We start from the raw sequence: 25,718 nt of genomic DNA, 5'->3' as shown, positions 1-25,718 counted from the left end.
CTGTTGCAGTTTCATCCAGTTTCTCCTATCATTGGTTCTTGTAGGTTATCCGGGCTGTGTGACCGTGGTCTTGGTATTTTCTTTCCTGACGTTTCGCCAGCAGCGGTGGCAGGCATCTTCACTGAATTAATGAGTAACACTCATTAGCACATTATCTTGATACTTACAGGACAATGACTAGCACATTACCTTTGATGCTTTTTGCAGGACAATGACTCAGCTCAAACCCAACCCCCTTCTGACTATATATTACTCTTCCTACACACTTGATACTGAGAGACCCTGTCCTTCAGTGTTACTCCTCCGAAGATGCCTGCCACCGCTGCTGGCGAAACGTCAGGAAAGAAAATACCAAGACCATGGTCACACAGCCCGGATAGCCTACAAGAACCAATGAACTCTGACCGTGAAAGCCTTCGACAATATCTCCTATCATGGTTTATCGTTCACTCTGGCACTCCATGACTCTTAGCCCAGCGACCCAGTGCACAGAGCAGGCTTGTAGCTAGGCAGAAATTCCTTCCCTGGCAGTCTGGAAGCCAATTATTTCCGGGAGATCTCTGGGGTACTGTCACAAAACGTTTTGTGCTTTTATCCACCCCCCCCCCCACAAGACATCTGTTTCTCAAGCATGGTTGGCAATGGGGTGTGTGTGGGGGTGGGCAGGCAGCAGTAGTTCGCGTCGCCTAGGGCGCAAACACGCCTGGCGCCGGCCCTGCCCCCAGCCTCCCCTGCAGGGAGAGCGCCAGCCCCCGAGGGAGGGGAGGGGGGGAGTGGGCCCGCCTGTCTGCCAGCCAAGTGCTGCTCCCTGGCGCTGAAAGGCTGCTCCGCCGCCGCCGCCTCGCGCTCTCATTCATTCCGCCGGCGACCATGCGAGATCATGGCCGCCTTCGGGCTCCTCAGCTATGAGCAGCGGCCCCTCAAGCGGGCCCGCCTGGGGCCGCCCGACGTCTACCCGCAGGACCCCAAGCAGAAGGAGGCAAGTGGCGGCGGGGTCCCCGGCGAGGGGGGCGACGTTTGCCCGGCGGCCGCCTGAAGGAGAGGGGGGGGGGAGGGGAGGCCGGCGGGGCGGGCTGAGGGGAAAGGCGCCTTGCCGCCCCAGGGCGGGGGGCTGGGCCCGGCGGTGGGGCGGGGAGCCTCCGGCTCGTCGGGGAGGGGGCACGTCCGCCGCCTGTCTGGGCCCGGCGCGTCCCGGGCTCCCCTCGCCTCGGCGCGCCCCCCTCAACTTTTGAGGCACGCCGGCTTGGCGCAGAGGAGCAGGCGCGCCTCGCCCTGCGCCCCGCCCCCCTGACCCTGAGTGGCGGTTGGGGCGCCTGGGCCAGCTCGCCTCGGCCCGGGCCAGTCAGAACGCCCCTCCCCCCACGGGGAAGCCGATTGCCGTTGGGTGCGTCAACCGCCCCAACCAACCAACCCACCCCGAGCGTGCGTCCGTTCTTTGGCGAGAGGCTGGGAAACCCGTGGTCAAGCAGCCGGTGCGGTTGATGTGCGTGAGCCAGGGCTGTTTCCGCACGGGGAGGTTTTTGCTTCGGGTTGGCGGCTCAACAGACGCGTGTTTTCCCCATCCGGATTCTCAAAAGTCTGCAAGGGGGCTGATTCCCAGTGGGTCGCCGTGTTAGTCCGTCTGCAGTAATAGAAAAGGGCAAGAGTCCAGTAGCACCTTAAAGACTAACAACAATATCTTCTGGTAGGGTATGAGCTTTCGTGAGCCACAGCTCACTTCTTCCGATACAGCTAGAATGTGAATCCATCGGTTAAGTAGAGGAGAGTGAATTCAGACAAGCATTAGTATGTAAATGTTAACAGTATGTAAATGTGAATAGCAGGCGTGATGGGATTAGGTGTGCATACCACACCTTCTGCATACCACACCTAATCCCATTATGCCTGCTATTCACATTTACATACTAATGCTTGTCTGAATTCACTCTCCTCTACTTAAAGACAGATGGATTCACATTCTAGCTGTATCTGAAGAAGTGAGCTGTGGCTCATGAAAGCTCATACCCTGCCAGAAAATATTTTTGTTCGTCTTTAAGGTGCTACTGGACTCTTACCCTTTTCTACTACTGCATGGGGGCTGGTTATTGAGTTCTGAGAACTCAAATGGGGAAAATGTGCATCAGTTGAGTGGCAAATCCCGAGGCAAAACCTCCCATGCATAAATGGCCCCAGGTTTGGCAAATGGGCCAGTTAGTTGCAAGCTTGGTTAGTGGTAGGCGCTGCTTTGGGCTGGTTTTTTTGGGGGGGGAGGGGGAGAGAGAAAGCAAAAGCCTCTCTCCAGCAGGTGACTTCAAAACCACCCGCACTTGGTATTTTTTGACGACGTTAGGCGGTCTAATACAGTAACGGTGAAATTCCCTAGGTATGCAACGTTGCAATTAAAAGATAATTGCTTCAGGGGAAACGCAGGTTTGTTATAATACTCGGCTGCCGTTTCTCAAGGGGTTTGTTTGCTTCCTTCACTCACCTGCTACCCCTTTGTAACTAATTTCTTCCCTCTTAAGGTTAAAGTCGCAAGTTATCAGTAAGTTATTTACTAAAAGTTAGTTCTGACATGTTAGGGATGTTATATTATTGGAGTAAGTCTTTTGGGGCTTAGCAGGAGAGCATATGCTTGGCATGCAGAAGGTTCAATCCCTGGCATCTCCAGTTAAAGGGGCTAGGCAAGTAGGTGATGGGAAAGACCTCTGCCTGAAACCATGGAGAGCTGCTGCTGATCTGAGCAGACAATACTGACTTTGATGGAACAAGGATCTGATTCAGTATAAGGCAGCTTCATGTGTTCGTGTGCTTTTGGGTAGCAGTAGTTTTATGTGTGGGCTGTAATGTTTGTATACCAAATGGGTCTTTTCCCATAGACAGTCTTCACTCCAACATCTGCCAGAAATGTGCAGTGTTTGTATGGAATATCTCTCCATGCAGCTGGACCAATCAGCATGGCACATGATATGCAAATGTTACAGCTCACACCCCAAACTGCCTTTATGCAGAATGGTGTCCTCCTGAACTTCCCTGTGTGGGGGCTATAATTTGGTATTTCCTTTTTAAAAAATTGATGGTAGCTTCAAAATTGTTGTTGGGCTTTTATTGATAACTTGACCAGTGCAATGGAAAGGAAGGCCTATTCCTGTCTTTTTAAAAAACTTTTTTCAAGTAAAGGTTTTTAATTAATTACATTTTTTAAAGTAACAGTGCTATCATAAGCAAAGTCACCATCCTGAACTCATTGACTTCAATGGACTTAGAACAGTATAAATCTGCTTAGGATAGCCCTGTGAAAGTCAGACATATGATGCGTTTTGCTAACTTAATATTCTAGAAGGTCTCTAGGATTTGCAGAAAAAGTTTGTGGTTCTTGAGATTTACTATTAATGTGTATTTGGCTATGTTAAGTGCTGTCAAGTCGTTGCCGACTCATAGCAACCCTATGAATCAATGTCCTCCAAAATGTCCTATCCTTAAAAGCCTTCCTCTGGTCCACGCAGGCCATGGCTTCCTTGATTGAGTCAATCCATTTCATGGTGGGTCTTCGTCTTTTCCTGCTGCCTTCGACTTTTCCTAGCATTATTGACTTTTTCTGTGACTCTTGTCTTCTCATAATGAGACCAAAGTACGATAGCCTCAGTTTAGTCATTTTAGCTTCTAGGGACAGTTCAGGCTTGATTTGATCTAGAACCCACATTTATCTTTTTGGTGGTCCATGGCATCTGTAAACTGTGAGCCAAATTTTCATTTTCATTTAAGGTAGGCTGAGGTTTCTTAAATCAAATTATGCTCTTAATGTCTTCTTAAAAATACATATTGTTCATACATTCTCATGCAAAGTTTCTATTCTTGAAAGAAACCATATGGATTGCTAAAAGAATAGATGAGCATGCTCCTCACGTTAATAATAGAACTTCAGCTATCTCACTTTATCAGGGAGCACTGCTATTATAATACTTTACAGAATGGATGACTATTGTATATTTCTACATAAATGGACCAGTCTGTTCTTTGCTATCATAGTATTATATGGCTAAACATGGGAATTACTATGCTACTATAGCAGCACATAAGATTGAGTTTAATGTCTCAGTATCATTGTGAGGGCACAATTTGTCAATACAGTTTGACCTCAAATCTAACTCCTGCCTTTGCTATGATGGTGTTTGCTGTGGTACCCTGTTTCTTGTGTTGACTGCCAATTTTTATCTATGCTTGAGGCATCTGCCCTCCTCGATACCCTAGCATCCCTCCCCATAGATATGTTTGTAGTTTCATGTAGTTCTGTTTCCTTCACTTTTATTTGTCCTGTTTTTCTGTGGACTGAGGACAGAAGTGGGTTGTTGGAGTGACCAATGTAGGCTGGAGTGTGCATATGTGTGTGAGGTTTTGATCTTTGTAGTTGGTTGAAGAATTGCTTTCTTGTCTTGTGGAAATCTACAGTACACATTTGACATCCATCCCGATATAAAGCTTGTAATGGTAATCTCTGGCAAGTGTTCTAATTTTTTTTTAATCTTCGTTGGGCCTTGGGTGAAAAACTTGAGTTTGAACTGCTGATTGTTTATTTACCATGCAGGGTGTTGTTACTGTTTCATGATCGTGAATGTTCTCATTCCCTCTCCAGCTGCTCATGCTGTGTGAGGGTGTGTAAACTGGCAACATGGTCCTGACGTGAACAGTAATTAGTGGAAAGTGAGTGTGTGTGCAGCTGTGAATGTATATGAGGGTTAGGGTTGCCAACCTCCAGGTACTAGCTGGAGATCTCCTGTTATTAAAACTGATCTCCAACCATTAGAGATCACAAAATCACACAAGGTTGGAAGAGACCACAAGGGCCATCCAGTCCAACCCCCTACCATGCAGGATCCCACAATCAAAGCACTCCCGACAGATGGCCATCCAACCTCTGCTTAAAGACCTCCAAAGATGGGGACTCCACCCCCCCCCCGAGGCAGCACATTCCACCGTTGAACCACCCTCACCGTCAGAAAGTTCTTCCTAATGTTTCATCAGTTCACTTGGAGAAAATGGTGAACTGGCAATTGGACTCTATGGCATTGAAGCCCCTTCCCAAAGCCCACCCTCCTCAGGCTCCACCCAAAAACCTCCCGCCAATGGTGAGGAGGGACCTGGCAACCCTAATGAGGGTATTACTTGTCACAGATGTCAGAGGGGTAGCCATGTTGGTTTGCTGCAGCCAAAATAACAGAGTCTTGTGGCGTGTTCAAGACTAATGAATTTAGCGTGATGTAAGCTTTTGTGAGCTGGAGACCATGTTGTTGGAAATGATAATATGGGTTGTGCCTTATGAAATTTTATACTGCAGTGAAATCATTAGTCTTTAACATGTTGCTCACCACAGAGAAACTTTTGACGGCATCCCTTAGAGATGAATTATCATGGCTGGTGGGACATTTGCCCAATAAGGGTTTGATCATCATGGGACGTGTCTACATGGAATGGCTGGTGAGCCACAGATTTAGAAAGGATATAGAATTCAGATTAATTTGTTTTGCTGTCAAGTCATAGCTCAGTTATGGCAACCCGGTAGGGTTTTCAAGGCAAGAGATGTTAGGAGGGGCTTTCTACCTCTGCGTCATGACTCTGGTATTCCTTGGAGGTCTCCCATCCAAACACTAGCCAGGGTCAGGGCTGAGAGTGTGTGACTGGCCCAAGGTCACCCAGCAGGCTTCCATGGCACAAGTGGAGATCTCCCACTATGACAACTGATCTCCAGCTGATAGAGAGCAATTCACCTGGAGAAAATGGCTGCTTTGGCAATTGGACTCTGTTAGCCAAGAGGCTCCCACCTCTCTGGTTCCGATCACCAAGGAGGAGATGACTCGGGAACCAGGTAAAGGATTTTTTATTGAAACCAGTGGGAGCAAAGAAACATAGCAGGGCTGGAACAGTTCTCCAAAGATTTCAGCCCCAAGCCCAAGCAGTTACCATATATACTCGCGTATAAGCCGAGTTTTTCAGCCCCCCAAAAGGGTTGAAAAATCCCAACTTGGCTTATATGCGGGTCAATACGGCAGGTGGAGGGAGGGGGGGAGCTTGCTGCCGCCGCCTCCAGCGCGCTTCTCTGGCCCAGGAGCGGCCTGCAGGAGCGGCCTGTGTGCCGGGGGGGGGCGCCTCCTCCTCCAGCGCACTTCCCTGGGCCCAGGGCAGCCTGCAGGGCCTCCTGCACACCGGGGGGGGGGGGGCCCCGCCGCTGCCTCCAGCACGCTTTATCGGGCCAGGAGCGGCCTGCGCGTCGGGGGGGGGTGGTGGTGCCACAGCCTCCAGCGCGCTTCCCTGGGCCAGGAGCGGCCGGCAGGGCCTCCTGCGTGCCGGGGGGGGGGGCTCCTCCAGTGCTCTTCCCCAGGCCATGAGCGGCCTGCAGGGCCTCCTGTGCGCTGGGGGGGGCCCCACTGCCGCCAGCTGATCGCCGCCTCTCCTGGTAAGTAGGGGCTCTTCCCCCTCCCCGCCTAGGGGTGGGTCTGGAGGGCCCGGGAGGCCGGGCGGGAGGGCGACCCGGGGGTTGTATAAGCCGACCCTCGGCTTACACACGGGTGCCTAATTTTCCCCCATTTTTGGGGTGAAATTAGGCACCTCGGCTTATACGTGGGTCGGCTTACACACGAGTATATATGGTACACTTTTTTGGCTTGCCCATATTAGGAAAGCTACATATCTATTAACGCACATACTCCTTTCCTTGTTCCTTATCATATGCTACCACTGACCCTTCATAGGTTGCTGACTCATCCAGTGGTCTAACGGTCTAAATCGTTTTTGTCCTACGACTGGGTGTATCATTTCTGCTGAGCTGGGCCTCACCTTATTTCTGCTGAAATAGCTGGGCCTTTCCAAATACCGTGGCCTGGACCCTGGGAAGTCCATTGACCAACTGACACCTCTACCGGCCCATCAACTCTATGGCATTGAAGTCCCTCTCCAAACCCCGCCTTCCTCAGGCTCCACCCCAAAAATCTCCAGGTATTTTCCAACCCAGAGCTGGCAACCCAAGTTTTGAACCCTGGTTTCCCAGGTCCTAGCCCAACACCACGATGGCTCTCTAGAATTCATATAGGAAACACCAAATAAAATATACCGAAACCATCATCAACATCTATCCGCAGAGGCAATAAATCTCTGAATACCAGTGCTAGGATGCAAGGTCAGGAGAAGCCCTTGGCTTCTGTGCCCTGTTTGTTGGCTCTCCAGAGCAACTGGTTGGCCACTGTGTGAAATGTGTTCCCTGAGCGACTACATCTATGAGGCTTAACCTTGAAGAATTCCAGACAGAGTGGAGTGCAGTAGGATTCAAGTGTCCTAGTTCTGAAGTAGGTAGCTGGAAATAGTGATGGGAAGACCTGGAAAATTAGACCAACCCCCATGTGTTCCAATTTTTAGACCTTTTGAACAAAAAATGATGGTAAAATTAAAAATTCTTGAAAAATACAAATCTCCTCTGGATATTTTCTCTTTTAGTATGATGAGTTAAATACTCTGTAAGGCAAGGTTTTAAAATAGTTTGGCTTTCGCATACTAAATGCCTTTTAATACCGATGTAATGAATCAAGCAAGCTGGGTAATTACATCTCCTATATAATGCTGAATATGAGTTTAACTGAAGTCCTTGGGCCTGTTTCAGATTTTTCCAGCTGTTTCATTTGATAACACAAAATGTGTGAACCAAATAAAAAACCAAAGCAAGTTGATGTACAAAATCAGGAGAGAACTTTGTTTCAGTCTGTGCAGATTTCCCAGTTCTCTGAAGTTCATGAAGATAAAAGTGAATGTTCTGATTATAAAGAGAATTTGAAAGACTTGTTCATGGTGCATAGTCTCACCCCATTCTTGCTTGAATTAAAAAGCTGTTGCTTTTTTTTTTTTTTGCATTGTTTCATCTCTCCATTACCAGCATTATGAGACTATTTTTAAATTCAGATTAATAAAAAATTCCTGCTTTGCTGCAAGGTTTACAGTTTCTATTTTATCCCCCATTTCCCCAGTTGCCACAAATGCATGGTGCAGCTTGCTGCTTCATCTCTGGGTATAGGTGTAATTATTTATTTGAATAAAGCTAATCCTTTGACATTTAAGTATACAAACAGTTCAGTTTTATGTCTCACATTATGTAAAACTTATTTTATGTTCTTAAAGTAGAAAAGTCTATACCTGATTTAAAAAATAGAAAAAGTTTCAATTTCCCCAGGCTGAACTTCCCTCTTCCCTCAAAGGGTGGGGCCCAGTGGCAGAGCATCTTCTTGGCATGCAGAAGGTCCCAGGTTTAACCCCCAGCATCCCCAGTTAAATGGGTCTCGTAGTAGGTGATGTGAAAGACCTGAGATCCTGGAAAGCTACTGCTAGTCTGCGTAGACAACGCTGACCTTGATGGACCGATGGTCTGATTCAGTATAAGGCAGCTTCAGGCCCTAACTTTCAGTTGATTTTTTAAAAACTATTGTAGTTTTAAATATGCATTTTGGCTTATTGTGTTTTTTCTTTGTTGAAGCAGTTGTGATCTGGAAGGGTCGAGAGTGCGGGATATACTTATTTTTTTAAAATAAATTAATGCCAAACAGATCAAGGTTAATTGTTACATAAATTAGCACTGGGGTTGTGCTCTCCCACTTCCCCTTATGCCCTGCAATTCCATCCCTCCCCATTACAGTCATAGGTCATTTATGCATGGTCACTTTACCCTCCTTTATTCCCCGTTTCAGCCAGGATCAGTTTTTTCAGTATGCACGCTGCCTCATTCCTTGGAAGCTCAACTCTGTTTCAACCCAAAATGACCCCGGCTTTTCCCATTCTTCTTCTGGCCTGAATTAAACCGTTCATCCTGGCTCATTCCAGAGTCACATAGCGTGCACACTCGGTTCTCGGGTTGAGCTTCGCTCCACCCTTTTCCAAACCCCTCTTCAAGGCAGCATTCAGATAGCCTAACAGGGGAAGCGCAGAAGATTGGCTTCTCTCGCAGCCAATCATGAAGCAGTGTGTAAAGAGGCAGGGATTAAAATGCTTCCTGCTTCCTCGGAGCTTTTTCTGAGCAAAAGAAAGGCTTTTTTAAAACGAGGCTTGGATTTCTCTCCCCCCCTTCTTTCAGACTGCTCCTTTTTTTGTTTTTTGTTCTTAAAATGCTTTTTTATGCGGCATTTGGGTCTGGGTGAAGGAAATCTCTCAGGGTGACTACTGCGAAGTCAGCCAATTACAAAGCAGCATTTAAAGGGGTGGGACTTGATTTGAACTTGGGAGGCTGCTTTTCTGTATTCATGCCTCTAGCACGCAGTTTCATCCCTGATCATTCCAGCCAGTGCATACAGTTTCCCCCAACTCGGGTTGCTTTGATCCTGGCTGAAATGGGGAATAAAGGAGGTTAAAGCAACCATGCATAAATGACCATAGTTTGCTGTTAACATCCAGATTGGCTCACACTGGTTTGCCATTGACCTTCTGAACAGAAATGGAAACTGCAGTGAAGTTTTGGTTTCCAGTCTGTCTTGGGCTGTTACCGCACTTGTATTCCCAGCAATGTATTAAGAGTTTGAAAATGTTATAAAAAATACTGTTCGCCCTTTCTATGTATTCCCACCAATGTATTAAGAGTTTGAAAACGTTATAAAAAATACTGCTCGCACTTTGTTTGGCCCCTTTAGCTGTGAAGACGTCTTCCAACCATTTATAAGCCGTGGTATCCAAAAACCCTTTTAAAGCGATGTTTTTTACAACATTTTCAAACTCTTAATACATCACTGGGAACACAAAGTGCGGTAACCCCCTTGGAAGGCAGTACAAATCATAGTTTTCTGGTTCAGATCTAATGGTAAACTGACTTACTATGAAAGGGAAGGAATTATAGCATGTAAGTGTTGTCAGAGCGAGAGTAACAAAGTGGAGTTGTGCAATCTGATTAAGGTCTAGATATACAGATTGTCCACGTGGGGAGGGCGAAATAAAATCTGTTGCTCATGTCCTACTCAACTGTTCTTTTTATGCTAGGGGTTATTCTCAGTTTATAGACCTGCTATTTGTGGACAGGGAATGGTTACCCACCAAAATTAAGGTGTCTCTCCTTATGACCACTCAGGGCCCAATAAAAATTGAATTAGCAAAGTTTCTACAGTTTGCAATCCAAGAAAGTGAGCGCTTGTGGATCAAATAAGGCAGGCTGAGAACTGTGAAACTAAGTAATCCACTTAAATCGATTTTACTGTAAAAACTATGGAGATCTGATGTACCTTGTTTAATATGATTTTATGTATATGCTTTTGTATGCATTATTTTTTATGCCAGTAAAGGCTACAGATTGGTGTAGATATATATTTATTAAGGAATTGCATTCTAGATAGTAAAAAGCAGATACAGTCTCCTAACTACATAACTAAGCTGAGAGAGCAGAGGGAGACTTCTGAGAAGACATTGTCCTAAGAATATCAGTCTGGAGACAGACAAGAGATGACACTTAAAAGGAAGCTAGGTCCTGTCCTCATTAACCTGTGTAAATGTCCACTTGCTGCCCCCAGCAGGGTCTTCTTTATCTTTGCATGCTAGGCATTGCCTATTCCAACAATAAGGAGCAAAGGGAGTGTGTCAGCTTTAGGTTAACATGTGTGAGCTGAGCCTGTACATTTCTATGTCAAATGTCCATCACATTCCCATAAATTTTATACAACACATGTATTTAGGTTGTCTTGTTTGCCATTGCTGTGTGTGACAGAATGTAATACACAGACAGATGGCTTCTTGGTAGTATAGCTGATTGAGTTGGGTCTGGGCTATTTTATTTCCAGAATATCTGCCATAGAGGAGCAGAGCAGGTACTGGGGTTTGTTATATTGCTTGAATTCTCAGCGTGCATCTTTAAATGCATGTTGTGCTACTATTTTAGGTTAAAGGGATTCCGTAAATTGTTCCTAAGTCCTGCTTTAAAGGCTGTAAGACATTTAAAAATACTATCCAGCTATAAGACATTTAAAAATACTTTAGCAAGATTTAAGCTACAGATAACTGCCACAGAGTTCTTTCTTTCAGCTTTCCTACTGGATATGGTATTGTTGTTGTGGATCTTTTCTGTGTGGCCTTCTGAGTCTTTCATTTCACTGCATGTTCAAGAATGCCTGTTATAAGTCTTTTGATGGATCACATTGTGTCTTCTGGATGATAGCTGGAACAAATCTAATGTACACTGATGTAGCCTAGCGTTAACTAAATTGTTTACATTATTTATACATATGCGAATTGCCAGAAGCTAGGAATCAAATATAATTGTTTCCATTCATAAAAAAGTTATAATAAGCAACCTGAAAATTATAGGCTAATTAGCAAGTATATGCAGCTTCTGTAGATCTTTCAACAGCCGTGCAGGGAGACATTTTCAAACATAATATCAATATGAAACTGTAGGGCAGTAATGGCTATATATACAAGTATGGGTCTTGAAGTTAGGGTAAGCCAGTGCCATAATTTGATATATAGAATTCCTAAGAACATAAGAAAAGCTATACTGGATCAGACCAAGGCCCATCAAGTCTAGCAGTCTGTTCACACAGTGGCCAACCAGGTGCCTCTAGGAAGCCCACAAACAACACGGCTGCAGCAGCATCTTGCCTGTGTTCCAAAGCACCTAATATAATTGACATGCTCCTCTGATACTGTAGAGCAGTATCAGGCCCCCTCTTCCTTGGTTCCACAAACTCAACCCCAGCGCCCCCTACACTATCCAACAACACAGTTGAAGGGGCCCATCTCTAGCGCCCCCTGCTACCCCTTGCCTCTTAGTGCCCCCCTAGGTAATCCCACCGCCCCCCAGGGGGTGGTACTTCCCACTTTGGGAACCACTGTTGTCGAGACTAGGTATGCATCATGACAAGTATTCATTTTGACTAGTAGCCATGGATAGCCCTATCCCCCACAAACATGTCAATTCCCATGAACATTTGCAGTCTTCTTGGACAAGAGGTGTGAGACAGACCTCTCTGTACTTGTTAACACCCTTTTCTTTTTATTTTGTATTAAAAAAATCTACGTGATTGAAGAATTCTGAAAGCACAATTATTTCCTACCCTCTGTTAGAAAATGGAAGATACCAGTTCTTCTCAACCCTGATGACATGTCATTTTTTCAGCTATGCAAGCAGGGTTGAGACAAATAATTTTGGTGATTACTGTGATGGCACCACTGGAATGTGCCAAAGAAACCAGAAGGATCCCTTCAGTCAGTGGCATCAAGAACTGCAGAGAGGTTGTTCTCCTTGATGTGTGCACAATCCTGGTTTTCACAATGGTATGTGTTATCAATGATCATACCTTTGAAAGGTATCTTGTAGATTTATGAGGTGATGCAATGTCAAGCTTTATTGCTCTTTGCTTTCAGATAACATTGACCTCCATTGTACGTTAACTAACACATGTGATAAAGTTATGTTTTTGGTTTTGTAGCCAAGAGGCCATGGAAGATATTATGCAAATGTTGTATATTGGCTTTTGCGCCTTTCTCCAGAGGGAGCTTTATCAGGGGCGCTTTAACTGGTGTATTACTTTGTGCAATTCTGAAGAGATTATTGTTTACTTCTGTGTGTGTTGTGTGTTAAGTGCTGTCAAGTCGCTTCTGACTCATGGCGACCCTATGAATGAAAGTCCTCCAAAATATCCTATCTTTGACAGCCTTGCTCAGATCTTGCAAATTGAAGGCTGTGGCTTCCTTTATTGAGTCAATCCATCTCTTGTTGGGTCTTCCTCTTTTCCTGCTGCCCCCAACTTTTCCTATCATGACGGTCTTTTCCAGTGACTCTTGTCGTCTCATGACGTGACCAAAATACGATAGCCTCAGTTTAGTCATTTTAGCTTCTAGGGTCAGTTCAGGCTTGATTTGATCTATAACCCACTGATTTGTTTTTTTGGCAGTCCACGGAATCCGTAACACTCTCCTCCAACACCACATTTCAAAGGAATCTATTTTCTTCCTATCAGCTTTCTTCACTGTCCAGCTTTCACACCCATACATAGTAATAGGGAATATGATGGCATGAATTAATCTAGTCTTGGTGGCCAGAGTCACATCCTTAGACTTCAAAATCTTCTCTAGCTCCTTCATGGCTGCCCTTCCCAGTCTCAATCTCCTTCTAATATCTTGGCTGCAGTCTCCCTTTTGGTTGATGGTGGAGCCAAGGAATAGAAAGTCTTGAATAATTTCAGTTTCCTCGTTGTCAACCTTAAAGTTGTGTAATTCTCCTGTAGTCATTACTTTTGTTTTCTTGATGTTCAGCTGTAGTCCTGCTTTGGCACTTTCTCTTTTACTTCTAGATCATGGTAAATATGTTACTTATACCATGACACTATTTTTTGCTTGTTTTAAAAAAAAATTCCTGTACCCTGTCAAGGTGACAGTTTGATACAGGAATTGAGACGTATCTGTGTAATAACCTGTGTTAATACATTTTACTATGTAATATTGGTCTTTTATAGCTTCTTCAATTTATACATGTTCTTAAGGGAATTTGTTACAAAACCTTTATCAGCAGTCTTGAACAATCCAGTTGTATCTGTGAAAGATGCTAAGCAGAGGCCTATGATTTCAAGCAAATAAATGAGCTGAAATGCTATGAAATGGCTTTTATATTGTAATTACATTATTACAGTTCAGAAAGCTAATTTGTTTGTACTGGCTGTGGCTTAAGAAAGGAATGGAAGCCTCTAGAGTCCTGATAGAGTATCAGTTTTGTAGATGTACACTGGTGTCTTTTTGGAAACTCTTTGGGATTTCTGCATTGACCAAGATCCTTTAAACTAATCAGTGCACAGGTGCATCTGCAAAAACCTTTCCCAAAGAGTTGGAAACATGCGGGAGATATTGAACATACTTGTGAAAATGGAAATAAATATGTTCTCTCAGTCTGTGTATCAAGCCAAATCCCTTGTGCCTTAGTAACATAATTAAGGTAATTAATTGAAATTTGTTTTTGCGGTTTGGGCTGTTATTTTGTTCACGTACTTCAATCATTTCTAGCTGTGGTTTGGGAGGCACCACAGGGTCATAAAAACCTTTTGAGAAAATCACCAGGTGTGTGTGTTGGGGGACAATATGGAATTTGGGGAAGAGGGAGATGGAGATGCAACTTCTACTTGAGGAGTGGGAATATACCTGTTACCTTGGAAACCAATGGCTCTAATTTGAATGTAAAAGTAAATTACTTAAGGTGGAACTACACAGTACATATAAGCTCATGATTCTTATCTCCCAGTATTTTTTTTAAATAGAAGGCTGTTGCAGCTGTAATTAAATGAGGAAAGTTAGTGGCTGAGATTAAAAAAACTGGAGAAAAGGTAGGGATAATTATTTTTTTCCTTCTACAATGAGTAAAAGTAGCATGGGGGGGATGAATGATTTTTACAGTAAAACAGTGTTAGGGGAAAGAGTTAAATAGCTCCTCTTCCCCTGGTGCTACTCTTCCAATTAATATTGCAGCCTCATTAGATGTTGTCTGTTGAAAAGAAATGTTTTTGTGTGAAAGAATTGTGGAGCTATATGTAATGTGTAGGAATGAGCTTTTAATGTGTAGTTCTACCCACAGTTGTGAGTAATTTTTAAACTCTATTAAAACCCAAATGTTACTTGATACTCGGTTGCCTATATTTTTTTCTTTACCTTTATTTTACTTTTAAGAGAAGCCAAAAGCAATTTCTGAAGGCTTCAGATTTTAGCAAAAGACTGGTTGGGGACAGGGGTTACTTAATCCTTACCCCTCTGGTGATTTCTCTGTTAAAGAGCTTCTCTACAAAAGTGGAGTATTTTATGCATACTAAGTGTATCGTTGCTCTACTCAAGAGAGGAATAGATGAAGAACGACTGTATTGCTGTTTCCATATTTCCTTGTTATAATCATCTCTTTATATTAAACCAAGGTGTTCAATTTTTTTCATGCTGAAATAACAATAGTAGGTTCCCAAAGCTGGGAACTGCATCTTCTGTTACCCATCTTTTTTAAAATTAGGATCAGAGTGTCCATTATTAAAGAAGTTGTACTGTTATGAAGACTTTATGTGAAATTTGCAAGATTGCTATGCCAACAGCTGTAGCAATTTCCAAACAGTGAATAATTAAGGACACAAAGCCTTCATTTTACAATTGCTTATTTGAGCAGGTAGCAAGGTAATTTGAAATATAATTTTACAAATAATAATAATGGGATGGGGTGAGTACTGTAAAGGTGGGCCATTCCTTTCAAAACAAAATGCAGCTGCTGCAGAACTGTCTTTGTAAAGCCAGATAACATTCTAAAACTTGTTTTGACTTCACTTGGCCTTATTTGACATTTTGAAAGCCAATATGATGTCCTTGCAGGAGCCTGCAAAATCCAGTGCAGTATGTCACCTGGAAGAGCCCCATGGCGCAGAGTGGTAAGCTGCAGTACTGCAGTCAAAAGCTCTGCTCACGACCTGAGTTCGATCCCAACGGAAGTCTGTATCTTACTTATTGGGGGATTTTTCACGGAGCTTTGCAGCGGTTTCACAGCCGGTTTGCGTTGCTGCAAATTTTTGGTTATTCATGGCTGCTCCGATTTTTTCCGGATTGAGCAATAAAAGCCGCATTATAACCGGGGCAAGTCAAACCACTTTTGCGCCGTTCTTTCCTGTTGCTGCACAGTTTTTGGCTCGGAGCTCCATGAAAAAAACTGCCTTTGTTCCTTGGTTTGGAACAATTGTCCCTGCCCATGCTGGCTAATTTCTCCTCCCCCAAGAACGGCGATTGGCTGGGGGAGTTTCGTGCTTGGACAAGAATACCACCCCTTTTGCTGCCTGCCTGTCAGCCTAGAGTCCTGGCACTTCTCTCCCTCCGTCCCAGAGGCTGGGGGTGGTGGTGGCAGCTCGGTGTAGGGCAGCTGGACCCGTGGGGGGGGATGTTCAAGGGAAGGGGCTGTTGGCCCCTCTACTCCAGCGGGGAGGGGGATTTTTGAGAATTCGGATGGGAAAAATGTGCATCCTGAGAGCGGGAAACCCAAGGTAAAACTCCCTCCAATCACTCTTCTGAAGAGGGGCTCCCAGTCTGCTCTGGGTCTCCCTCCTCTCTCTTGATGCACTGGGGCCAGATCAGGGCCGGCGCGCAAGCCAGGGGCCTTCTTTCCTCTCCCCCCCCCCGGCCATACACACTGGCTGGATAGGGGCCGGCGCACAAACCAGGAGCCCTCCTCTCTCTCATGATGCACTGTGGCCAGATCAGGGCTGGCGCGCAAGCCAGGGGCCTTCTTTCCTCTCCCCCCCCCGCCATGCACACTGGCTGGATAGGGGCCGGCGCACAAGCCAGGAGACCTCCTCTCTCTCATGATGCACTGTGGCCGGATCAGGGCCGGCACACAAGCCAGGGGCCTTCTTTCCTCTTCCCCCACCCTGGCCATGCACACTGGCTGGATAGGGGCCGGCGCACAAGCCAGGAGCCATCTTCTCTCTCATGATGCACTGTGGCCAGATCGGGGCCAGCGCGCAAGCCAGGAGCCCTCCTCTCTCTCTCACGATGTACTGGGGCTGGATCAGGGCCAGCGCGCAAGTCAGGGGCCTTCTTTCCTCTTCCCCCCCACCATGCACACTGTCTGCATCGGGGCTGGCGCGCAAGCCAGGAGCCCTCCCCTCTCTCATGATGCACTGGGGTCAGATCAGGGCCAGCGCGCAAGCCAGGAGCCTTCTGGGGGGAACATACTCTGGGAAATTGCTTTAATGCAAGAGGTTTACAGTGACCATTTATGCACGGGAGGTTTTTCCTTGGATTTGCCGCTCTCTAGATGCACCCTTTTCCCATCCAAATTTTCAAAACTCAACAATCAGCCCCCAAGAAAAGTTTTGAGAATTAGGATGGGGAAAATGTGCATCTAGAGAGCGGCAAATCCAAGGCACTCCTTTTGAAGCAGCACAGGTTGGAGCTGCTCCATTCCCACTTTCAGCTAAACACTTCTCTGGGCACATGGATGCAATTCCTGCCCCCCCCCCCAATCCTGTCCTATAGAAAATAGAGGGAAGCTTTGAGGAAAGCGCTGCCTTGACCCCCACCCCCACCCCAATTTGGAATCTGACTGTTCCAAAAGCAGAACAGAGCGAGGGTGGAAGAAAAATGGAGGCGACCAGAGGGACTGGTGCTTGGTTTTTGCGCTGGGGCTGGTGAACCGCACGAGGTAATCTGCTGGGCAGAGTTGGGGCGGAGTTGGGGGCAGGCATAAACAATGAGCTTGTTGGAAGGGGAGGCCTCCTGCAAAAGGGACAGACCAAACCGTTGTCAAATACAGCATGCTTTGTTCCCATGAAAAACCAAAACTACATTGAGATTGACGGGGATAAATTGCGGCCATGAAAAAAAATTTAAATCGGGGTTTTTTTTGGTCCGTGGCAAAAGAGAAGCAAAATCTACCGTGAAAAATGCCCCTCAGTCTTTATTGTCATCATAGATTATCTACTTTCCTCTATTAGTTCTTATTCTTTTAATCTTCAAATCCACATATCATCAAGTCATTTTTTTCTGATTTCCATATGATGTCCATCAGGGGATTCCAGTTTTCGATGAATTTGTTTAGATTCTTTCCCCTAATTAACACAGTTAGTTTCACCATCTCTGCTAATTCTAGGTGAGAATGCCACCTAAATTTTTGAATACAAACCTCTGCTTGCATAGTAGCAGCTGCTGCAGTCGTAGGGCTGCCAACCTTCAGGTGGTAGCTGGAGATCTCCTGCTATTACAACTGATCTCCAGGTGACAGATCAGTTCACCTGGAGAAAATGGCTGCTTTGGAAGGTGGACTGTATGGCATTATACCCCACTGAGCTCCCTTTCCTCCCCAAACCCCACCCCAAAAATATCCAGGTATTTTCCAATGTGGAGCTGGCATCCCTAAACAGTGGTGTAGGATTATGGAGCTAGGCCATTTTTACAAGTGCTGCTTAAATAATTTCTGCAGTGTTCTGTAAATTAATGAAATAGCTACAAAGACTAAAGGAACCAGTCTGTGTCATGAGAATGTCAGACTAGTACTGGTGAAGCCTAGAATTGAATCCCCACTTAGCTATGAGTTACACTGCATGGCCTTGGGGCAGTTATTTACCCCTCCCCCCAGCCTAACCTACCTCATAAGGTAGTTGTGAAGATAAAATGGGGGAGGACAGAACCATATATGCTACACTGAACACCTTGGAGAAAGAGCAGGTTAAAAATGTGATGAAAGGACTTGAATCTGCCTGCGTGTCGTGTTTTTGTACGGCTGTTCATTATCATATGAATGACAGGAGAGCAAATATTTCACCCCCCCCAAATGCTTTACCAACTGTCACACCTACTTCATCAGGCAAGTGAACACATTCTAGTGTGTTGTGTTTATACATTCTGTGGTTTGTTACTTTCCCTCTAACACTTTATACATAAGCATGTAATTTAAAAGCTGGTTGAATCGGGGCTTTCTGAAATGATAGCAGAACTAAGTTTTTTGGGCTTATTAACTTTCAGTGCCTGTTTTTTGTGCTTGTCTGTCACAACCAAAATGATCTTGCCTGTTTCTCCTTGGAGAGGGCCAAGTTGTTTCTCCAGGTGGAGGACATATAGAAATGAATAGGTGGCTCAGGTCAGGTGCGTTATCTTGTTCTCCTTCTTCTTGGCATGCCTGAAACAAACTCTCAGTTAAATGAGTCCTTCTTGTCCCAAGCTGGGAGCGCTCCGTTGTTAAGTGTTGTAGCTTTTTTGGAGGAAATGTGGCCCAGCAATCCTGCAGATATTAAGACTGCTCAAACATTCACAACTGCGGTGCAAGTTGGTTTTAGATTGGGAGATTGCTGGTTGGAGAGTATTCTTGCACTACAGTTTCCCTGCACACGGAAAGCTAATAGATTAGCTTTGATAAATTAGCAGTGGCATGTCTGAATTTACCCAAATGAATTATGCTCAGGGGGTCTCGGTGAGCTAACACATATGTTCCCTGACTGATTGAAGGAGAGAAGTGTGGGGAGAGCTCTGAGATTCTGGAAACATTTCAAATACGTATGTGTGGGTGTGTGAGGTAGTCTTAGTTACTTCACTGAGATTGTCAGGAAATTCCAGCTCTTGGGTCAGTGTGAATGGAGAACTGTCTAGTTGAGAATGCTAATGTGAGTTTAGGTGTTTATCAGCTGGAACATTATTGTAGCCAGATCTTCTGTATTTAAATGCATCTTGACTAATGAATGATCTTGGGCTAGACAGTGATGGAGACTGGCTTCTCTCTGCCATTGGCTGTGTTTCCAGTGAGCATGATGAGATTATACTGAATTATACCCAATGCATTTTCAGCTCATTTCTTTCAACCTCCCAATGGTTTGCATGGAGTAAATCGGAGATTGAGATGACCGGAAAAGAGCTTAGAGTCCCTTCCTAGTTCTCTGTTGCAAAAGGATGGGGGTATTAAGAAGAGCTCATCCTTTTCCTGGCAGCCACCCCTGCTGCCCTGACCTTAGCAGAGATGGCTTCACCTGATATTCCTGTTAGTGGGTGTGGTGGAGCATGTGAGGATGCCCTGCTCTATATGTGTGTCAGTGAGAAAGGGTTCACTGCTAGTACAGCATGGTCAACCACAATCATTTCACTATGAGCCAGCCTCACTTGGAAGAGCAAGATGTAACTGGGAATCCGTGCTTTGGCTACACCTGATCTACATTATGAAGATAAGCTTAGTCTGGGGGAAAGCAACTTTGTAGTATTACATTCTATCCATAATAAACAGGGACAAAATCCTAAGATGTGCAAGGAAAGCATACTTATTGTAGTGTGGTATTATGTAGTATGCACAGTTCACCAGGCGTCCTAAGGCCTTAAACAGATTTTGAGCTCTGTAATTAAAATTTAAGGTTACAATGGAAGTGATTTAAGAAAAATACTCTCCTTGCAGGATGAACTTACGGCCGTGAATGTAAAGCAGGGTTTCACTAACCAACCAGCCTTCTCTGGAGATGAGCATGGGTCTGCTAGAAATATTGTCATTAACCCTTCAAAGGTAAGCTCTGGGTTGAAGTCTGGTGAAAATATTTTCTTTAGAGATATGTTTTCAATAGTAGTAGGGCATTATGCGCATGTAACAGTAAGCCATAATTTGTGGTTATTAAAATAAGCCTGGGAATCCTCTTGTGCTCTGCCCTCCCCTTCCCTCTTCTCTTCATGCACAACTAGGAAATTAAATGTTTTCATGGCAAACCATAGTTCCCCCCCCCCACTGTCTGAAGCACAAACAAAGATTCCCAACCATGGTTTATTCCAGCAAGACAGCATGTTGTGGTTTGATGCTGAAGCATTAAGGCTGCTATCCTAAGAACAATTTCCTGGGAGTAACTTCCATTGAATAAGATGAAACTTGTGACAATTGAGGGAGAGTGTGTGCGTGCCTGAGGATTCCCCTGACATAATTAGGAAGATGTGGCTTTTGAATAGTGCGCATAAATTCTGGGCTGCTTGACAATTTACCCTTCCTTTCCTTTTATTATTAAGCTTGAATGACCAGAGGTCTTGAGCATAAAACCAGTACGTCACAATAGATCAAACAGACAAACCAATATAACATGACAGAACAAAAAAGATATCAAATTAAAAAAATGTATCTCAAAAAGTCTAGATACAACACATTTACCAATCCTTAATCTTCAGTTCACTAAAAGATACTTTTAAAAAATTATACCTTGTTCTTTGAGCTGACATGATCATATCTGTCAACATGAAGCCTACGTGTGTGTTGATGGGACTTCATTTCATTGCGTAGCATCTGTGCACTCTATGAGCCTAATTCAGAAAAGGATTTAATTCTTGAGTGAAGCCTGTTGTCACATGTTTGAGGCTAAATACTTTTGCTGGACAGGAGCCTAAACTGATTAGGATGATTCCACAGAAAATCTTGGAATGCTGCAAGTCTAGTATGGTTACTATTTTTCTCCTTTACTTAATTTGAATAGCATATATTCTTAGTTGATTGCTTTCATTTTATAGGCCCAGAACTCCATTCTCTAAAAGGTAATGGGGTACTACTTAAGTCCTTTGCACCCAAAAATCTCTGACTACCACATCAGGGAATTAGAGTATAATCTTATTGAATGGATAGCCTAAACCACAGTGATGCTTAGATCTCTTAAAATGGGGATACTGTTCGTGCCAGTGGGTAGCAGATACTTATTGTGTTTTTTCTCTCTCTCCTCCAATCAGATTGGTGCTTATTTTAGCAGCATATTAGCAGAGAAGTTAAAACTTAATACCTTCCAAGACACAGGAAAGAAGAAACCGCAAGTAAATGCCAAAGACAACTACTGGCTAGTGACTGCTCGTTCCCAGAGTGCAATTCACAATTGGTTTGCAGATTTAGCAGGAAATAAACCATTGCCTATTCTTGCAAAGAAGGTACAAAATTAATATTCTGAATATTTCACGAATTGGGTTTGAAAGACAATTCATTTACAAGTGAAATATGCTAGTTATATGTTATCTGGTAATGTTCTGTAGGATATGCAAACAAAAAAATTGTTAGAAGAAATGGAGGTCCTATATGTCAGCAGGGTTTCCAGTCCCCTGGGCCCCAGCCCCCACCACTGATCAGCTGGCGGGCAGGGAGACTTACTTGGCAACAAAGAGAGGGCTAGACCAGTGTTGCAAGCAATGCAGAAATATCACTTCTGGTGTGCACCGGAAATGATGTCATCGTGTCACCAGTGATGCGGGACACCCTGGGATTTGGGGGGACATCTCTATGGTAAGAACAGCATCTACCATAGAGTTTTTGCCTAGATCCCAGAACATCGTGTGTTGCCGGTGATGTGATGACACCTCTTCCGGTGTGTGCCAGAAGTGATGTTGCAAACGTCGCTAGCAACTGGCCTAGACCTCCTCTCGCTGCCGGGAAGTCCCCCCACCTGTTTCCAGGAGGGACCTGGCAACCCTACTCAGGAGCAGCTCTAGCCAAATGTAGTATGAATGGACCCCAACACTGTAATAAATGAAGAATCTTTGTACAAGCTGAAAGCAGCAACAGCATGTTGGATCAGAGAAGTGGTATGTATATTTATATGGTGCTTGGTGCAGATAGGTTCTGAGTGGTACATATTCAGTTTATACTGATACCTTGTAATTAGTAGTTATCAAAGCTTAAGTTGGTGTGGAGCTTTTACTTTTCACCTCTGATGCAGCCTCTCAACAGTGTTTAGCTGATCAGTACTGTTTTAACTCCACTCTTTTTGCACACACTTAGTTTTGATGACATCACACTCTTTCAGTCCTTCTAAATCCTCTTCATCTCAGTATTCTTTCTTCTAAGCCCTTGCTTAGGGCTGTTACCGCACTAGGTATTCTCAGCGATGTATTAAGAGTTTGAAAATGTTATAAAAAATTCTGTTCGCACTTTCTATGTATTCCCACCGATGTATTAAGAGTTTGAAACTGTTATAAAAATACTGTTCACACTTTGTTTGGCCCCTTTAGCTGTGAAGACATCTTCCAACCATTTTTTAGCTGTGGCATCCAAAAACCCTTTTAAAGTGATGTTTTTTATAACATTTCCAAACTCTTGATACATCGCTGGGAATACCTAGTGCGGTAACAGCCAAGGTTTGTCTGCAGCAGCAGGCTCTCTAGGAATTCAAAGACAGAGGATAGCTCTGTTGATTTTGAATACAACAAAGGATTTCTGGGACATCCTTTCTGAAGACTTTGTTTCTGACTAAGGAATCAGCAGCTGTAGCTAAGGTTTAAAAAAAAGTTCTTTATAAAGTTCTTTATGGGGGGGGGATCCAAGGCTTAAAGTATATGTGTATGAATGGCTGAAGAAAACTACAAGGAGTTTTTGGGAGAAAACATTGTAATTTCACCATAGAGCAGGAGTAGCCATTTTTCTCTTATTTTGCAAAATACTATGGAAATATGTTCAGCTTAGATAAGAATGCAGGTGTAATATGATACTTCTAGGGCTGCCTACCGCATTTGTTTTGATCACTTAAAATTATTCTGTGTTTGGCACCCTGCAGTGAAGGGTGCTTTTAGTATAAATGGGGAATATGCATGGGACCAAGCTTTATCTTTCTGTATCTCTTCTATTGGTTTGTCTGCTTTTCAAAATGTTCTTGCCTGTTAAGGCTCTTACTTTGGACATTGCTTATTTCTGTCTGTATAATAAAGGAAACAACACCTTTTGTGTATCTTTGTAAAAGTCAGTACGTTTGGTGGGATCACTATCAACAATATTGGAAAGATTGGCATTGGTGAATATATCTGATTAACTCTTTATATAAGCTGTGAGTAAAACGGGACAAAATGCCTCAACAGCGGATATTTATGTGTGCTGTTTATTACAGCAGGCAGTTGTAAGGTCTGCCTGTGTCACAGATTATGTGATCACTGCATCTTGCCCCAGAGGACACAAATTGGGGTGATTGGGAGGGGCTTTCCCCCCTTTGGAAGCAGCATATTATGAATATCTTTCTAGTATTATATTGGAGGAGGCTAATCAGTGAATGAACAAAATGTAGCTTTGGACTGCTGTTGACTTTACCTCTGGATTGCTGTTCAGAATTTAAACAGGCAGGGCAAAATTTTGTATGATGTAAAGCTGAACCCATATTAAGGAACAATAGAAACATTGCCAACTGTATTAATCACCAAGGTGGCAATGAAAGGAAGAGAGGTGGGGAATGACAACAGTAAAGTGGAGTTGTTCTCAGAATTTCCAACCGTGCTACCATTCTGCTGCTCTTTGTCTTCCCCACTCCAGTGTTTACTCCTTTTTATGTTTCATGGAATTTTTTGACAATCTGTATGAAGCTTCATTAATTGCATTTTATGGTTTTAAGTATGTTGTTAACTCCTTCTCCTTCCCCTACCCAGGTTCCCATTCTCAGTAAAAAGGAAGATGTCTTTGCGTATTTAGCGAAGTATTCTGTGCCATTGCTGAGAGCAGCGTGGCTGATCAAGATGACCTGTGCCTATTACTCTGCAATTTCTGAAGCTAAAATCAAGAAACGTCAGGCTGCTGATCCAAACCTTGGTAAAATAAAGCGATCAGGAATTATAATACTTTTTGTATTAGAGTACTTCTATGCATTCATAAGGATGTTAGGGATACCAGTGTGTGATTCATGGAAATATTTGTATTGTCCATTTTGTAAATTTATTTTTGCAATTAAAAACAACGCAGCTGTTATATATTTTAAAGTCATTCATTTTAATAGCCCAGAGAGAGAAAACCAGCTATCTGGGGAAATGAATTACTTTGTACTCCATCCCACAAAGCTGTCTAAAAAATTACTTGCTCGTTCCACTGCACAAAATTTGGATACATTATATATCTTCTGACTGTATTATAAGAAGGTTCAGATTTACCAGAATGTTAATCATTTTGTTAGGAACTGCATGGCAGTCACTTAAGTGTTTAACATTCCTGAGTGACTTTGTTAGTTTTTAATTGTTCTAAAACGGAACAAGGGAAGAAACAAAGACAATCCCTCAAGGGCATGTAGGGCCATGACATGCCCAGTAGGAGTTGTGAGAATACTGTGCTCTGGTGACCTCTGTGCTCTGATGACCTCTGCTGGTGGGGGGAGAACTTCATGACCTTTTTTAGACAAGGGTTCTGATCCTATTGTTGGAATAATGTCTGGGAAAAGGTGGACCTTTTTGCAAGGCACGTTGATCAGAGACATTGGGGCAGGCAACAACAGAAGATGCATTTGCGTATTCCCAGAAGACATCTCTGTCATCTCCCAGTAGTTCACTGGGAAGGAGCATTGTTGAATCCAGACAGGGGAAGGATGGGGATAAGCTGTGAAACAATCCAAATTGATTGGCTCCTTTGCCTTTGGCAGCTGCAATGATAGAAAGGGAATGTTCTACTATCACTGTATGTTGGTGGTGGCTACCTCTTGACAGATACTTTGACCAGCCAAGTAGCTTGCAATGGTGCAGAAGCCAGGCTAGAGCAAGAGCGCTGAAGAGCTAGATACTCAGTGGTTGCAGGTGCTGTTAGATATTGTAGGCTAAGGTCATGCTTCTTCCCTCTGTTTAAGGGCTGCCTGAAAAAAGCCACGAGGAACTGGTACGATAATTAGAAGAGAAGTCTTGTCAGTATGCTTATCTTGTGTTTGTTCTCAGCCATGACTGCTTATTCAGCCTTCTCCATTTTTATACAAAGAGCCCTTTCAACAGAGTTCCCTTTACCAGAATTCCTACCTGATATGTAGCCTTATGCAGGACCTCCCAGCTGCTGGGATAGTGGTGTCCTGGTTGGGATTTATATATTGTTAGGTAACAGCTTCAATTGGGTGCAGAGTTAGACAGCTCTGCTGTATGAGATTGGTATCAGTGAGGAGCCTGGCTGAAAGAGCTTAGGATGCTTAGTATGTCCTGTTCCTCCCTGACATAAGTCTAATGGTGTCCATTTCCAGCTTCTTGGTGGCACAGTGTTTGTTGGGTTACATCTATATCATACCCGTAATGTGCTGGCATGTCTCCAAGATACACTTGTGTGTGATCTTAGGTGACATCCTAAACTTTCTACTGGAGCTTTATGATTGTGCTGTTAGTACTGCAGTGATGGTCCAGTAATAAATTACTTTTAAGTTGTGCTCTAGAAAAGAGTTAACATAAGAGGTCTTTTGTGACAATGTTCAGAGACTGATGTTATATTCTGCACTAATTTTCCTTGATTGAAAACTTCTCAAAACTCTTTCACTTCATGAAAATTATCGACTGTTCTCTCCATGTGCATGTCTTTTAAT

At 44.0% G+C, this 25,718-nt stretch overlaps 1 protein-coding gene across 1 annotated transcript in view; it reads left to right on the top strand.

Moving 5' to 3' along the window:
* Positions 1 to 870: 870 nt before the first annotated feature.
* Positions 871 to 25,718, top strand: part of MED12L (mediator complex subunit 12L) — a 208,297-nt gene continuing 183,449 nt past the window's right edge. The window contains 5 exon segments of the mRNA XM_056849403.1: positions 871 to 887; positions 889 to 979; positions 19,868 to 19,972; positions 21,166 to 21,357; positions 23,830 to 23,989. Of these exon segments, the coding sequence (XP_056705381.1) occupies positions 871 to 887; positions 889 to 979; positions 19,868 to 19,972; positions 21,166 to 21,357; positions 23,830 to 23,989 (565 nt within the window).

The sequence above is a fragment of the Euleptes europaea genome, chromosome 5 (genome assembly GCF_029931775.1).
Source record: "Euleptes europaea isolate rEulEur1 chromosome 5, rEulEur1.hap1, whole genome shotgun sequence".
Lineage (NCBI taxonomy): Eukaryota > Metazoa > Chordata > Lepidosauria > Squamata > Sphaerodactylidae > Euleptes > Euleptes europaea.
This window is presented reverse-complemented; position numbering and strand designations above follow the sequence as displayed.